This window comes from Punica granatum, chromosome 5 (assembly GCF_007655135.1).
Source record: "Punica granatum isolate Tunisia-2019 chromosome 5, ASM765513v2, whole genome shotgun sequence".
Taxonomy (NCBI): Eukaryota; Viridiplantae; Streptophyta; class Magnoliopsida; order Myrtales; family Lythraceae; genus Punica; species Punica granatum.
In genome coordinates, this window is record NC_045131.1 from 23,914,615 (window position 1) to 23,930,822 (window position 16,208).

At 40.1% G+C, this 16,208-nt stretch overlaps 1 protein-coding gene and 1 pseudogene across 1 annotated transcript; one reads left to right on the forward strand and one right to left on the reverse strand.

The window, feature by feature from the left end:
• Positions 1 to 576: 576 nt before the first annotated feature.
• LOC116209079 lies at positions 577 to 4,593 on the reverse strand (annotated as a pseudogene).
• Positions 4,594 to 7,947: 3,354 nt separating this feature from the next.
• Positions 7,948 to 16,044, forward strand: LOC116207143 (nuclear pore complex protein NUP62). The gene is made up of 9 exons (XM_031540006.1): positions 7,948 to 9,578; positions 10,452 to 10,548; positions 11,865 to 11,940; positions 12,384 to 12,506; positions 12,912 to 12,989; positions 13,996 to 14,099; positions 14,556 to 14,643; positions 14,755 to 14,853; positions 15,441 to 16,044. The coding sequence occupies exons 1-9, from the start codon at positions 8,030 to 8,032 to the stop codon at positions 15,531 to 15,533; spliced, it is 2,307 nt and encodes a 768-aa protein (XP_031395866.1). The 5' UTR covers positions 7,948 to 8,029; the 3' UTR covers positions 15,534 to 16,044.
• The last annotated feature ends 164 nt before the right edge of the window (positions 16,045 to 16,208 follow it).

The following is a 16,208-nucleotide window of genomic DNA, read 5'->3' on the forward strand; positions in this document are numbered from 1 at the left end:
TGTATTTTAAGAACAATATAAAACGATGATCTTCCTCGTCTCGACAATTATGTTGATACATATATGGACGTCGTAACCATCCAAATAAAAAAATCAAATCATAACATATGTTTACTTCTTGTGACCCTGCATCTATTGGACGTCATTTCATGATGATTCATGGTGTCTGCTATACAGTAAGTTAGTTCACACTGTTATGGTTATTACAAGATTAACATTTTTACTTTAAACATTGATTCGACCCAATACTATTATTCGGGTTACTCGGTTTGGCAAATAACCTAGCTTATTAGGTTGGTTTACATGGCGGAGGTGATTGGTATACGTCATCGAGCGAATCAAGAAGGCCTCTATAATTTAATGGGCAAAAAATGTGAAGCACTATAATATAGAGGATAAAATATGTAAATTATGGATGGTCACAGTTAAACGCTGAAAAATGTAATAGATGATTGTCCCATCATGGGTACATTTTTTAGAAATTCCATTGCATATCAACATAATACTTCGGCTTAAAAATACTTTTTACCTTTTTTGCATTTATAACAGAGCATAATGAGTATAACAGCTTTACAATTAATCAGTCCTAAAATGTTCCAGCTCTTCTGTCATCAGGATCTTAATCCTGTTGTAGCTGCTGTCCTCATCATAATGGAGATGAAACCCTGTGCGGCGGCCCTCCTTCTCGATCACGCTGCTCCCCACGTTCGATGTCATGATCTGCAGCATGTTCTTGAAGCTCACCGTCCGTCCCTTGCTGTCGGTCAACCTCCCATCCTCCAGGATCTGGAGCATCATGTTGAAAACATCAGGGTGAACTTTCTCGATCTCATCGAACAGCACCATGAGGCCGGCGACGGACAGCCTCAGTGAGCTGACCTCCCTCGGTGTAACCAACATAACCAGGGGGTGAACCGATGAGCTTGGAAACTGTGTGCCTCTCCATGAACTCACTCATGTCAAGTCGGATCATGGCTTCCTCGACCCAAAGTAGCATGCGGCCAGTGCTTTAGCAAGCTCCTACTTCCCGACGCCAGTTGGACCAGAGAAGATGAAGCTACTAGCTATTGGTCCGTTGGGATTCTTGAGCCTAGCTCGAGCTCGGCTGATGGCTTTGACTGCCTTGTCCTGTCCGATGACTCGCTTGTGGAGGGTCTCCTCCATCTTGAGGAGCCGATCTGACTCATCACTGGACACCTTCTCAATTAAACCAAGATTATAGCTTAATGCCAGCAATTAATAAATAGCTTCTGCAGAGTTAAGTAAATAACTCCCAAAAAACTCTGAAAATAAGCAAACAATATGATAAACGAGCAGCTTCTTTCTTGGAAGATGAAAGAGGACCATTGTGCATAGCTTAGAAATGAGATATCTAACCTGTGCATGACGTATTCGAACATAAGAACGGCTTCATCAATCAAATCTATTGCTTTGCAGTGGAGAAAACGGTCAATGAATTAGACAACAGTCACCACTAATTAGAGTGTGATAAAGCTCCTGAAAAATGGAAAAATGATAACTGCTAAAATAGTAGCCAAAGACAACCATAAACTTTTGCGCTTTTGCCTGAAGAATAGAAAAATTTTGGCTCAACAGTGTCACTCAATCATGTAGTTGTAGGATAGGTGAGTGTATATTTCATGCAAGGGTAGAGGTAAAGATAACAGAAGAACAAGCAAGGCAAACGGATTTCCTAGCGTCATACCAAGTGTAGAGAGAGGGGCACTTTTTCCGTTCGGCAAAAACATCTTAGAAAATGGCATACCTAATGTATTGATAGGATAGCTGAGCTGCAGCTACTAGGGCTTCATCAGTATAACGGAGTTTGTGATGGACCTCATAACTCTCACTAATCCCCTTAGGAATCTGAATGGTTTCATGATTTCATCAATTGATGATTCAGGAACTTCGGCCGGTAGGAAAAGTCTTTCTAAAGCCGGGTCCCCCTCAGTATGCTTCCTGTATTCATCCAGTGTCGAAGCCCCAATGCACTGCACTCACAGAGAGGTGGTGAGTTCTTATATCAGATCAGTGCAGAGGTGACAGGATCTAACTCGACATCTCTCAGCCCATTTTGTACTTTGTTATTCCTATGTTGCGCATTCTACTAGTTATATTTCCAGCATTGAAACCAATATCCAACCTTTTTGTCTTGAAATCTCAAATTTGATTTAAAAAATAAAAATATAAAAACTCTGCACAAGCATCGAACCCCTTTCTTTGCAAAGCATCAACACAAGGCTTTGGTGCCCTGAATTAATGCTATTCAAGTATCCTCATTACTTACAGAGCAATGCGGCCAAAGGTGAACATTGAAAATTCCATTGATGTTAGTAAATATTTACGTGCCTAGCCAAAAAAGAAGGTAAAAAAATTACCTTCAATTCACCTCTTGCAAGAGCAGGTTTCAGTATGTTTGCAGCATCAATTGCTTCTTCTGCTGCTCCAGCTCCAATCAAGGTGTGCTCCTCATCAATGAAAAGTATTTATCTCATCACTCTGTTTAATTTCTTCCATTAGCTTCTTCAGTCTCTCCTCGGACTCTCCACAGTATTTTGTGCCAGCAACCAGGCCACCCATGTCTAAGGCAATTACCCGAAACGCGAAAAGGAACATATACTACTCTGTCCCTTTAATCATTATTATAAGAACATAGAGATAATAAGATAGCTACTTCAAACAGAAGTGTTAAATATTTCTTGACACCTTTTCTTTTTTGAATAGATTTACTTAGCATTTCCTCACACTTGAGATGGTAATAATTCCTGAAATACAATAATAATCCCCAGACCATGCCCAATGCCACGATAAATATACAGCTACAGTTGAAGTTACCTTGAACAGTATGGAGGTTCTTTACGTAAACACTAATAAACCAGTCGCATTTAAAAAGGCTGCCTCAAAATAACTGCCAATCCAAAATGATACTCCAATATATATCTTCCATTTATCCTCACCTTCTTCCCCTCAATTGTCTCGGGAACATTACCACTTGCAATTCGTTGTGCAAGGCCTTCGGCAATAGCAGTCTTCCCTACACCAGGCTTCCTGATACGACCAGGGTTGCTTTTGGTTTTACGACCCAAGATTCGGACAACACGTTCTATCTGCTGCTGCCTTCCCACAACAGGATCCAGTTTACCCTACAAAAGCGACATGGTTTTACTTAAAATTAGGCTCTATTGGAAACACGACAGTAATACCCTATATGAAAAAACAAAGAAAGTAAAAGAACCACTACCGACCTCCTCTGCCAATTTGGTCAAGTTCGTCCCATCTCCTCGAGTATTGGCATCCTATTGCCACTACTTCCGCCTCCACCACCAGCACCAGCACCAGCACCAGCACCAGCACCAACAGCCCCTGTACTCTCTGTAACCATTTTGATAACCTGCCGTAAGCCCGTAACAGGATACAACCATGTCACACATAGTACATCACAGCCATGTGGATAGGGTCTCCCCCTGTGTTCAATGAAAGTAAGCTTGCCTGGGGGCGGATATTGCCAAGGTCAGCACCCAAATCCTGAAGAACACGAGCTGCTTCATCCACTCGAAGCAATCCAAGAAGCAAGTGCTCAGATCCAATATAAATATGGCCTTCAGTACACATGGATGTACGGTTTTTGCCAGGGAAAGAACTACTACCAAGATAACAACAAAAAATGCATCGGCGAGAATGAAGGTTAAGGTAACAAGATCAGATAAAAGACATCGCAACTACGATGGTGCAAAGGGAACTTTTCCCAGTTGATTTTCTGCAACATTATTTGCTTCATTTGACTGACAGGCCATTAATTCCAAGCTCTTGGAAATCAATTACTTCATTTCATTGAACTGAAATAGACTTGAAAATCTACTGACTGATTAGCTCTATGCTTCTGATTCGTGCTGTAACTAGTAAGTACGAACAGTGAAGTGGCGAGATATGCAAATCAAACTAAAAAGCCAAAGACTCAATAGGCTATTACAACAAAGAAGAATGCGTCTTTCCGAGTGGACGTGCTTCTTCCAGTGAGAGATCCAGAACATGCTTCGGCCCCCCAGAGTAAATGGAATCTCCACAGGAATAAAACCACTCCCCCTTCCAATTACTTTCTCCACTCCAACACATGCATCTTCAAGATTGATCCTCATTGACTTGAGAGCTGTGGCAGATATACCAGTGCCTTCACCAATAAGACCGAGTAGGATTTGCTCGGGCCCAACGGCATTGTGACCCAGTCTCTCTGTTCCCTCTCGGGCAAGTACGATTACGTCAATTGCCTTTTTGGTGAATCTCTCTGACATGGCTCTAGTTGTACGACTGGCCGTTCCTCTGGGGGAAGGAGATTATGCTTGCAACTTTAGCACTAAAATCAAGGCCAGTCTTAACTAGATTGTCGAGAGCATTCGTCTCTCGCAAACCGGAAAAGCCTCTCATTGCTTGAACAGCAGACATCATTGGGAAGGCTCTCATAGCGAGAGAGTGTGCTCGAAAAGCAGATACCATTTTCACAGTTCTAGACTTCTCAACTCTGCTCGAGCTGCCATGCCTCCAACTAGCAACCACAGCAGGTACAATAGTTGGCCGACCAAGGACCAACAGGGCCATGATGCAGTCTCTCGGCCTGGGCCTAAAGATTAGTTCTCACATGTTAGCAATAGAGGCAACTTAGGCAAGCAAGTCACTTAGAATCACCAAAAGAGATTACATCCAAGTAGACGAATCAGGGAAAACAGAATTAATAACTGGAGAAGCTTGGAATGTGAAGCAAGCATAAGCAATGAATACAAGCGCTAATATCAAACCTGGCCATGAAAACGGTGAAAGCTCGATGCATTGACTAGAGGAATATCCACACCACAGTATTGCATCCACAAGAAGTGGAAATAGCGATGACTATGGTATGGGGTGCAACTTAATTGCAAAGAGAAAATATGTGCATAGGTCCTGGAAGTATCGGCAACCACAGTACATGGATACATAAGCCCTGATTGATACTCAAGTTAGGATGAGCTTTTCTCCAACACTTAGAAAGTATTGTTCAGGTTATCTAAACTACCCGAACAGAAATGACTGGGAAGTAGGACATACGATTACGAGAGAGAGCCACTCGAAAATCAATAAGCACTGTGTAAGTCAGCTCAGCAAAGATTGAGAATAGGCTTAGTGAAAAGCAGCCAAGCTTTAGTCAGATTAGGTTCCTAAGAAAGTAATTGTGCTTAGCAAAATAAATAACAATTCACCGAAAAGAATAAATAACAAAACAGGTTACATTTATATAGGAGAGGGCGTGAGATGATATTTTCCAAGGGATTTGATATATTCTTGTGTAATCTAATAAGAATTTAATTTGGAAGTTATATATCTTAGGGAAATCAAACCATATCTTTAGCGTCTTAACCTTGGGCCAGAAAAGCGACCTTCGGGCCTCAGAGTCCATAAGGAAAATTTTAAAAATAGGACAAAAATGAAAACTTAAAATATTATAATTTTTTTAAAAAAATTTATATAAATTAAGAATTTTTTTTCAAAAACACAGAAATTCAAAGAATTCGAGAACAAACAAAAAGAATATTTTTTATTTTGTAATTTTCTTTCTTAATTTTTTGTTTTTTCTCCAAGTTTTTATGAAAATTTTATAAAATCTTCTGATTTTTTTGTAAATTCTTTAATTCTTTTCCTATTTTTTATTTTAGATTTGATTTTTTTTTATTTTATAGTATTCCATTTTTTCTATAATTTTTCTTAAGTTATTTCATTTCTTATTTTTTGAAAATTTTTATGTTTTTATATTAGTTTAGAAATTTTTTATGATGTGTCAAAATTCGTTTGCCACTTTAGTGAAAATAAACTAAAAAGCTAACAAGCACCAGATTTGGGAAGGAAATGAAAGTTGTATACTTTTCTTAGGAAAAAATAGTCCATGTTACATTTGGGGAAAACAAGCCGAGTTCATGAAATCTTGTGCAATTAATCTTATTAAATGTTTAAGCTAATATTTTGCTTTAAATTATGAGAAAAGCATTTTAACATTAACTTTTTATGGCTCCATTCAATTCATTTTTTTTTTTTTTGAAATTTCATTAGAGGAGTTGGCCCCTCAAAGATCAACATGTCCTCTTCACTATCTAAAACGCTACGTAAGTTTTGCATTTGTTCCCTTTTATTCGACTCTTGTTTGGTCTCCAACAAGTCGAACAAGCTCAGAACAACTAAACTATCCTCACCTCTAAAACTCTCAACTGTTAGTGAAACATGCTAGACATCATTGAGGATAACATAACAGTTGTTCTCCATTAATTGCTGGGAAAGCTATCTCCTGAGGGGAAACAACCTTTGGGAAAGCCAAAGGCAATGAAATTAGGTGGGTTTTGCTAGCACCTGGGAGTGTCAGAGGTGAAGTTAGCTTAGTCATGGTGTACTTGTTGGATGTGATGGAGACGAAACATGTATCAATTGAGATCAAAGCTTAGAAATGAACTAGGGCGGGCTTAACTTGAGAAGCGAATAAGGGGTTACAAAGTAGAAAATAAGTAGTAGGATAGACGGTATGGCTTGGTTTGTGAGTGTTATTGCTGAAATAAAAGTTCTAAAGTATAACTGCTGAAAAATAAGTCGTGATTTTAGAATAAACAAAATTAGTAATAATTTGAAACTGTTGAAATAAAAATTAATATTTAAAATAAAAAATAAGTATAAACAGTTTTTATAAGTACTTATAAATCTTTCTAAAAAAAATCACTTTTCTAATCGCAGAAATTAGTCAAATCATGGTTTGAAAGAATTCAACAAACACTATTTCTACTTAAAACTCAACAGAATAAACAGTTATTCAACCGCCACTACACTCCCAAACGAAACCTAAAGGAGCCAAGAGGCATGTTGATCTTGAAAGGATCAATTACTCACATGAAATTTCCAAATTAATTACATGTAGGTATAAAAAGTTAAAGTTAAAAATATTTAATAAAATTTAAGAAAAAATTTAACTGAAACATTTATTGTGCACTTTTTATCAAATTTTGTAAATCTAATGAAGATAATTATCCAATCAATAGACATTTATTATGTACATTAATTCATTATTTATTTATTTTTTGCCAGGATCATCATCTACTGCTTTATTATTTATTAATTTATCATTCATAATTAATGTAACACATTTTTATTTTTAAATTTTACAAGCTCTACAAACATTCGAGAGATTGTAATCGGAGTGGCCCTATCCAATTTTTTTTTTTCAAATTCATTAATTTGGGCATTGGGAGCCTTGTTGGCGATCACCACCCCAAGCTCTTCCTCCCGTCTCCCTTTTCCTTGTTCCATTCTCCCCTTTCCCTTCTCCCTGTTTTTTTTTTGGGAATCTTCTTTTTTTAAAATTTTTAAAACTTTGTAATTATAGAAAGTATATATCGAAAAAATTGTTTTTCTATGAAAAATTGAACTGATGGACTAAAATGGCAAAAAATTGAAGGTGAAGGATGTGAATTGAAAAAAATAAAGTTTAAGATGAAAATGATATATATCAAAATTGAGGACCAAAACTGTTTTTTACTTTTTTTTTCCCACTTATATTAAATTAATGAATTGATTAACTGAAAGGGGTGAAGAAAGAAGAAAGGAAGCGACGACGGACGGAGGCAAAAATTTTGAAAGGAAAATCTCTCTCGCTCTCAGAAGAGAGAGCAAGGATTAGGGCACGTTTGGTTCGCCGGATTAGGTAGGGTAATGATTAACTATTTCGTACGGAATATATTTTCGGTCGTTTGGTTGAACGGAATGCGGAATAGTTATTCCGAGTCAAGATCCATATCCGGTTTACATGCAGAATACGGGTGCCGCCCATCACGGTCCGGATTAGCTTATCCGGATGCGGAAATGGAGGCGAATGGACAAAAATACCCTCATCTTCTTTCGATAATTACAATGCATGCCATCCCATAAAAGCCTCATCTTCAGCGATCGGACATTTCCTGCACGATTGAAAATTGTAAACCCTCGCCGACGGCGGAGCTCAGCCCCGACAGAGACAGAGACCGCGGCCATGTCGGGCTTCTCATTCGGATCCTCGGCCGCCTCCGCTCCGTCCTTCTCATTCGGATCCTCCCCTTCCCCTTTCGGATCCTCTGCCCATTCCGCCTCCGCCGGTTTCTCCTCCAGCTCCTCCCCAAACCCTAGCTCCTCCTCCGCCGGTTTCCCCTTCAACCCCTCTGCCTCCTCCTCTTCTCCCTCCCCCTTGGCCGCCCTCAATCCCGCCACCACCTCCTCCTCCACCGCCGCCCCTTCCTCTCCTTTCGGCTTCGGCTCCGCCTCCACTGCCCCAGCCTCCGTCCCTTCATTTCCATTCGGCTTTGGCTCCTCTGCTTCCAGCACCGGCTCCTCATTGTTTGGCACTCCATCGTCTGCGGCCAGCTCCGGCTCGTTGCTGTTCAACGCTGCGTCATCAGCCGCCACCTCTGGCCCATCGCTGTCCAGCGCCGCATCATCTGCCGCCAGTTCTGCCTCATCCACGTTCGGGTCGGCTCCATCCACTATGAGCTCTCCCTCTCCGTTGTTTGGCGCACCGGCTGCGGCTGCTGCTCCGTCCTCTTTCGGGACTCCGTCCTCAGTTGCGGCAGTCTCGGGCCCGTCCTTGTTTGGGGCTGCTTCATCAGCAGCTAGCTCTGCTTCCTCCCTGTTTGGCGCGGCTACCTCTGTTTCTACTCCGTTCGGTACAGCTTTGGGTTCCAGCTCGCCCTTGTTTGGGATGGGATCGTCCACCGCTAGCACCACCTCTTCCCTTCTTGGGATGCCGTCGTCTACTGCTTCTGGACCATCTCCGTTTGGTGCACCTGCTTCCGCTTCCGCTGCCAGCTCGGGCTCACTTTTTGGAGCAGCGGCAGCTCCGTCCACTGGCAGTTCAGGGCTGTTCGGGGCAACTATAGCCGCCGCCACCACCACCACCACTGCTGCTCCTTCTACACTGTTCAGAACAGCTTCATCTTCAGCTCCAGCTACTGCCGCTGCTGCAACCCCTTCGTTCGGAAATTTGTTCTCATCGAGTTCGAGTGCTACATCATCGTCTTTCTCTGCTTCTACTGGATTTTCTTTCACAAAGCCCACTGCTTCGATCACAACTTCTGCATCAACCGCTGCCCCTACAACAGCAACAACTTCAACTACCAGTCCGAGCTTCTCTTTCGCTCCTGCTTCATCACCTTCGCAAGCTTCTTTTGGGTTCAGCATTGCAGCGACCTCAGCACCTGCCACAGCTGCCTCCACAGCCCCAGCCACAAAATCCACATCTTTCTCATTTGCTTCTTCCCCTGCCCCCATCTTCTCAACGGTTACTACCACCACGAGTGCATCAACACCAGCAGCTGGTAGCTCTGCTTCGGCCGCAACGTTTCCATCATTGGTAGCGAGTTCGTCATCAGCAGCCACGACTTCAGCAGCTTCAGCTGCTACTACTGGTTCATTTACCGGTTTTGGTGTGGTTTCCACTACTGCTTCTTCGGGGACCACCAGCTCTGTTCCAAGCTTCTCTTTGTCAACTAAGGTTACAACTCCGGCTTCGTCACATGCCCCCTCGACCAGTCCTGCCCCTGCATTTGGTGAGTTGGGTTACTTTGCTTTTGTTTGTTGGCAGTGGGGTTTCATACATATCGAATGAAACTGCCATTTTTGTGCGATATGCCATCACTTTACATGCTTGCGTTGTTGATGGATACGATCCTATTAATGCTATATAGAGTAGGGCAAATTGAAAATATGAGTTTGAAGGGCGAATTGGGATGAGTATCCAGAATCTTGGGGTGGTTGGGGAGCTGACTATATGGAAATGTTGAGAAGTGTGTAGAGATTGAGTAAACAAGCAGTGGTAGAATAATGTGAGCAATTTTCCTTCAGATGTGTCTGATATAAGATCATTGGGAGGAGATTAGAACCTTCATATATGGATCTATAATGATAATATGACATTTCTACCATGTATTGGGACATTGATTGGAGTGGAGCTCATACTTTGCAACTTGTCCTGAAAGGAAGATTACCTGTTTTTCTATAGTTTGGAAGATCAAACGGGTTAGTAGTGATGTAATTTGGTACCTGATAGCTTGGGAGAGCTGTTTTTCTGTTATGTACATAGCGTTTCCCCTTTTATAGTCATGTAAGGAGTCCATTGTACTGTAGCCAACTCAGGCTTCCCTGATCCCCCATAAGCCCATAGACATAGAAGCAGATTAGTTCATGTTAATGCAGGTGTAGGTTGTCTTATGAAAGTTTCTTGTATATGATTCTGGACGTACAATCCTTCGTATCATAGACTGGAAAAATTTGCACATTTTCATCACTGTGATCGCTGTTGATGGTCATATACTCTACTTTATGACTTATTTCCTTAGATTTTGGGGTCTATTGTCTTGAGTTTTGGTCCATGCTTCCAAAATTCTCCTGTTTAAGTTTTTGTTATCGATACGTTTTTGCAGGCATTACTTCTACTACTGCTGCCACAACCACTGTTACCTCTACCAGTACAGCTGCTAGCCAGGCACCATCAGCTCTTGTTGCTGCTTCCAGTAGTGGGTCAGTATATGTTTCCTCGTATGCTGCTCTTATTTTCTTGTCATTTTGCAGCTATTGTTGGTTGATCTGTCGATTTTTCATGGGCTAAATTTACTGCCCCCCCCCACTCACACACACACAAAAACACCAAGACTTCAAATTTCGGCAATTAAACCACCTATTTTCATCTTGCAATGTCCACCAGCTGTTTAGTATTCCATCACTTACTATTAAAGTGACATTTTACCCACCCCCTCCACCCTTGGACTATCTTTTGCCTGGAGAGAGCCTTAAAAGGAGAAAAAATTGCCCTGATTATCTACCTCTTCTCCGAGGAAAATAGAGGAAAGGGAAGAGGGAAGCAACAAACTCGTATTAGAACACATATATAATAACAGAAATTAAAATTGAGATCAGATGATGCAATTACATCCATGTTGCAAAATTGAGAGGTAAGAATAAAAACTCGGCGGATTCTAAAACTAATTTTGTCAATATCCTAAGAGATGAATTAATGGAAGAAATTGGTCACCTAAATACCAAATGATTTTGAAAATAAATGTCTTTATATTTATACTTTCTTAAAATTTTGGATGCACATGACATAAGACTCTGTACTCCTATTATTTGTAGGAATAGCACATAGGTTACTTCTTAGCTTCTTATAATTGCACCAACCAGCCAGGTCAAGCGGACTGAAAGAGGGTATCTTTTTATTTTAATTACAAATGGTGAAAACTTTCATTTCCACTGGTTTGGGTTGAAAAGCTGGTTTACAGAGTGGAGATGATGTTTGAGAAAGTTGGTTTTGAAAGTGGAACAGGGCAGCTGCAATTGTGAGGAGTATGTTGGGTAGAAGGTTACAAGCACAAAGATCGGGAGGATAATGGGGGGAAGTTTTCGCCATTTAAAAAGAAAAAGAGCTTTGACAAGGCAAAGTGAAGTTGCATGAAGGTCACCAACATTCTGTTGCTTTTGACAAACTATTAAACGACGGGAACATTGCAAAAGATGAATCTGTAATAGGGATAATTGCCAAAAAAAAAGAACGTGGAATTTTAGGGTTCAAAATTGCAAGTGGTGCCAAACTTGAGGGGAATCAGTGCATTTAAATAGTCTAACATTACCTTTTTCCCCCCATCTTTTTTGACTGGAGATTGACTTCCTGGGTAGTTACTGCAGATAATTGAGTAAAATGATTTTCTGTATTTCAATTGCTTACTTATCAAATAAGCCATTTACTTTGAAAAAGTATTACTAATTATTAGCTCTTTTAAAAAGAATATGCTTTGGCATTAGAATACTGTATGCTTGACTATTTCTTCTACTTCCTGCAGGGCAACTTCAAGTGTAAGCACACCTTCTGCTGCACCAAGAATGCCATCTGAAATCACTGGGAAGATAGTTGAGGAGGTATTTGTTATTGCTTTTGCAATTATAGGAACCAATTTCTGCAAGTTACTTCAGATTTAGTAACATGGACTTAAATAAACTGATTGTTTGGATCTATTAGCCTCCATCGCAGTTGGGTGCATAGGGAGATTTTAGAGAAATATCTATGATTTGTCAGCTACAACTAGCATGACCATTTCCAATGAATGTTACATCACTGCTGGGATATTTGTTAAATGGACCATTGTGACAGCACAAGATTTTGCACTTAACACTTTTTTCTGATAAAAAAATCATCCTGTATCAAACAACACAGTATGCTTTTAGTTTTACAAAAAATTTTGCCAGTTCCATTTTTTGTGAAGATGGAATTTGGGAGCTTCTTGATCATAACCTGTTTTTCAGCTCTTTATTGTCTGCCTCTCTCTCTCTCTCTCACACACAACTTGGTTGTGTAAATGAAGATCATTAAGGAGTGGAACGCTGAACTGCAAGAGCGAACAGGGAAATTTCGGAAGCAAGCCAGTGCAATAGCTGAATGGGATAAGAGGATTTTGCAAAATCGTGATGTTCTTCTTAGGCTTGAGGTGATCATTTTCGATCATGACAATTTTTAACTTATTACAAAACCAGAATGGTTATATGCATGAACTTTATCCACTCTTCTTGTTTTATCCTATTGACTACCTCAACTGCTTGTATAGTACTTTGGGTTGTGAATTTTCTATCCTATGCAAAGTGAATACTGCTTCTGATCAGATAACATGCAATATGGCATATTTTTTGTGCTGTACGTTGCCCATTGAGAATCAAGAACTTCATACCACTAGTGCTTTTAAATTTAGAATAGACTACTACAACTTCTTTTCCATATCTATGCTCAGCAGTCTCCACTCGATGCTCTTCTCTTCCTTTTTCGTTTGGTAACCTTCAGATACATAAGTTGGTTGTTAAGTCCATTACGTTGTGCCTTTATATGAATTTTTATTTAGATTGAAGTAGCAAAAGTGGTTGAGACGCAAGCTAGTTTGGAGAGACAGCTGGAACTAATTGAAACTCATCAGCAAGAGGTCAGATATAACTTTCTTATCGTGCTTTTTTTATTCATTAATCCTCCTGGAATTTCTATAAGAGATATCAGTTGAACTTTGTATTTATCCTATTATCCGATGAACGTCAGCAGGATGAGTTGTTCACAGAAATGCATCTTAATATGCGTTGACGGTTTAAGATACTGACAAAGTTGGTTCCTCGAGCTGGTACAGAAAGAGAGTCACATTTATGTTTTATTATGTGTTCTGCATTTAAGAGTGTTATTATGGATTCTTGAATGCTGTTCCATGCACCTTTTATGAAGGAGTAGGGAGAAATGATAACTTGCTGTTTAAGATAAAGAACAGGAATAGATTCATGTAAGTTAAGATGAAACAATGTTGAGATGTAGGACTGCAAAATCTTCCTTGGCAAAGTGTTTGCAGCAATGGTTGGAATATCTGTGCTCTTGGCATCTTCTTTCTTTTTTTCTTGTTTTTTTTTGGGGGATGGGGGAATAAACAGTTGCGGTCCTATTTCTATAACTTACTGTCAGGCTGAAAAATGTCAGCACATTATTATGATGGGTTCATTTACAAATATCTGAATAAGATGTCCTGTAGGAAATGCCCCGGTCATAGTATGGGTGACTGCTCAATGATGGATCAAGAGAAAGTTATTGGCAATGTGTATCCGATGTTGCATGTGGACCAGAAGAGTTCATGCTGGATGGCTATGTCCGTCCTGTTTGTTTCGTGTATAAATCTAAAAGATAATATTTTCTAAATAAATTGGCACTGATTATAAATACTCTCTTGTAAACCAAGAGAAAAGTCTTTTTTTGCTGGAGTTGTTCTCTTTGTGAGCATTAGGGTGTGTTGCTTTCCGAAATATACTATTTCAGCACTAACTCCTGAAAAAACTGTCTTTATTAGTAGCATTGTGTTGGACACTTGGTTATTCTTTTGATATGCATTCCTATTTGGGGGGAAAACCGTGGCTTGAGTTTTTGAGAATGAGTTTTCCATTTCCTCTTTATGTTAGGTTGACAAGGCTTTGCAGAGCATTGAAGAAGAAGCTGAGCGCATTTATAAGGACGAACGTGCAATACTTCTTGATGATGAAGCTGCATCTACAAGAGATGCAATGTGAGAACAGACTTTCTTTTTTCTTTTATTAAACATCAGTAATTAAAGGGCCTTGGTTTAAAGGAGCCTTTTATTATAATCAAAATATCTTATGTTAGATACGAAATATATTCTGAAATTTCTTCTCAATAAGTGACGGGAAATCCGCTTTTATCTCACGAACAGTTTCTACAATGAGCTTGTATTATCTGCTATTTTATTATAAAAGTCTTAAACCAGGCCAAAATTCTGATAGGATGATCAGGATATTGCTCCTTTTTGCTGATAGGGTAAAGGAGCTTATGCATTTCATTGCCTTGTATAACATGCCAGTTCTTTTTAATCTATGTGGTAGTTTGGGAGAAGTTTGCTGGCTGGTGAGGACTTGAAAATGGTTAAGCAGCCACTAGATGTTAGTAGCTTCAATAGGAGTTTGTGTTCTTCCACGCGAGGTGATTACCCTTCCTTCTGTCTTAGGTATGAGCAAGCTGAGTTTATAGAGAGGGAGCTGGAGCAAATGACCGAACAGATCAAATCAATCATTCAGAACCTAAACTCCAACCAGGTAGCCTTCTTTATGTGGCTTCTTTTTGCTGGTTCTGCATACAAGTATGGTCAGACTTTCGAATTGAGTGATGTCAGCTTTTGACGATTTCGTTTCCATTGACCCTTTCAGGGTGGAGAGCTTGCGGCGGTTGATGGGATGACACCATTGGATGTTGTTGTCCGGATATTGAATAATCAGCTGAGCTCCCTAATGTGGATTGATGAGAAGGTCCATCATTTTACTTGCTCTATTTTCAGTCGTTTGCTTTACTCGTGTCTATTAACTAAACAGTCATCCCTCCGCATACAATTCAGAAAAGCTAAGAACACCAAATGATTATACTAAACTTTTCTTAAAGAATCAATTGAGAGGTATCTGGAAGCCTGCATCTAGAATAAGTGAAAACACTGTTCTGTCATTTCCAAAATGCAAACGTGTCCAGTGAGATGTGACTTGATTACAACCTTGAATGGATAAACATGTAAAAGTATTTAAAAACAAGAAAATAAGCTGTACTGTGCAATTTCTGTCTTTCAATCTATTTTCTCAGACTACTGGAAGAAAACAGTTTTCGAGGCGTTACCTTCTGTGTAATAGTTTTCACGTCTAAGGAAGATAGGAGTTCATGTTTCTATGAACCGAAACTACAGTTTCATCTTTGCTCTTAACTATACTAGTTTCGGTACACTATACTAATTGGATAATAATGATCTGTGTGGTCAAATCATATTCGGGAAGTCTCATATATCTGTGATTTCACAATGTGCTTGCGTGATGTCATTCAGCTCCACTGACCTTACTTAAGCTCCTGGCAGGCTGAGGAGTTCTCCTCCCGTATCCAGAAGCTCGCTGGGCAAGGCTCTGCTGCTGAACACGAACTAATGGGTCCGAAATTCTGGTTGTCCTGAGTTAAGATACTGTGTTCCGGTCCTTGCATTATTTTACAGCACATCAGATCTAGCCAATGCAGAGAAAACCCTGCCACTGTTCTTTCGACTCTTGTCGCTATAACTTGAAATTAGAAGCTTGATTTTGCTCTCAGCGATGATTCAGAGCTCTTGGGAAATGTTTCAACGTTGCAAACTTGTAGTTTACAAAGCTGTGCAGAGTAGCGACCTTTTGGAAATGTTGTATCCATTCTTATCTCCCCCTCGCTGAACTTGTGGATATGGGGATTGAGCAATTCGATTTTCCAGTATAGGTATGCAGTGTATGGGACTTTTGAAACTGAAGCTTGTCGTGTTATCGGATGCTGTCTTGTAGTTATTAGAGAAAGTGCTAGTAGTTTCTGTGCCCAAGAATTAGATGGTGGTTCTGGTTCCAGCTCTTGTCGCGTAAAGCATTCGGGTTTTGATGTGCAACGAACCTAAGATTGCCTTTTCCTTCCTAGTATTAAGAAAATGTGCTATTATTTCTTAATATCCTTTTCCACAAGTGAACTTGGAAGATCTAGAGATTGGGATGATTGATAATAAAAGGGTGCAATCTGGCGGTGCTGTTGCTGCAGCAGCACAACCTTGTCCGACCAAAATTGAAGCAATGATTATGCTCCAAATCCCATCCCGATCTCGACTGGTTCGAGA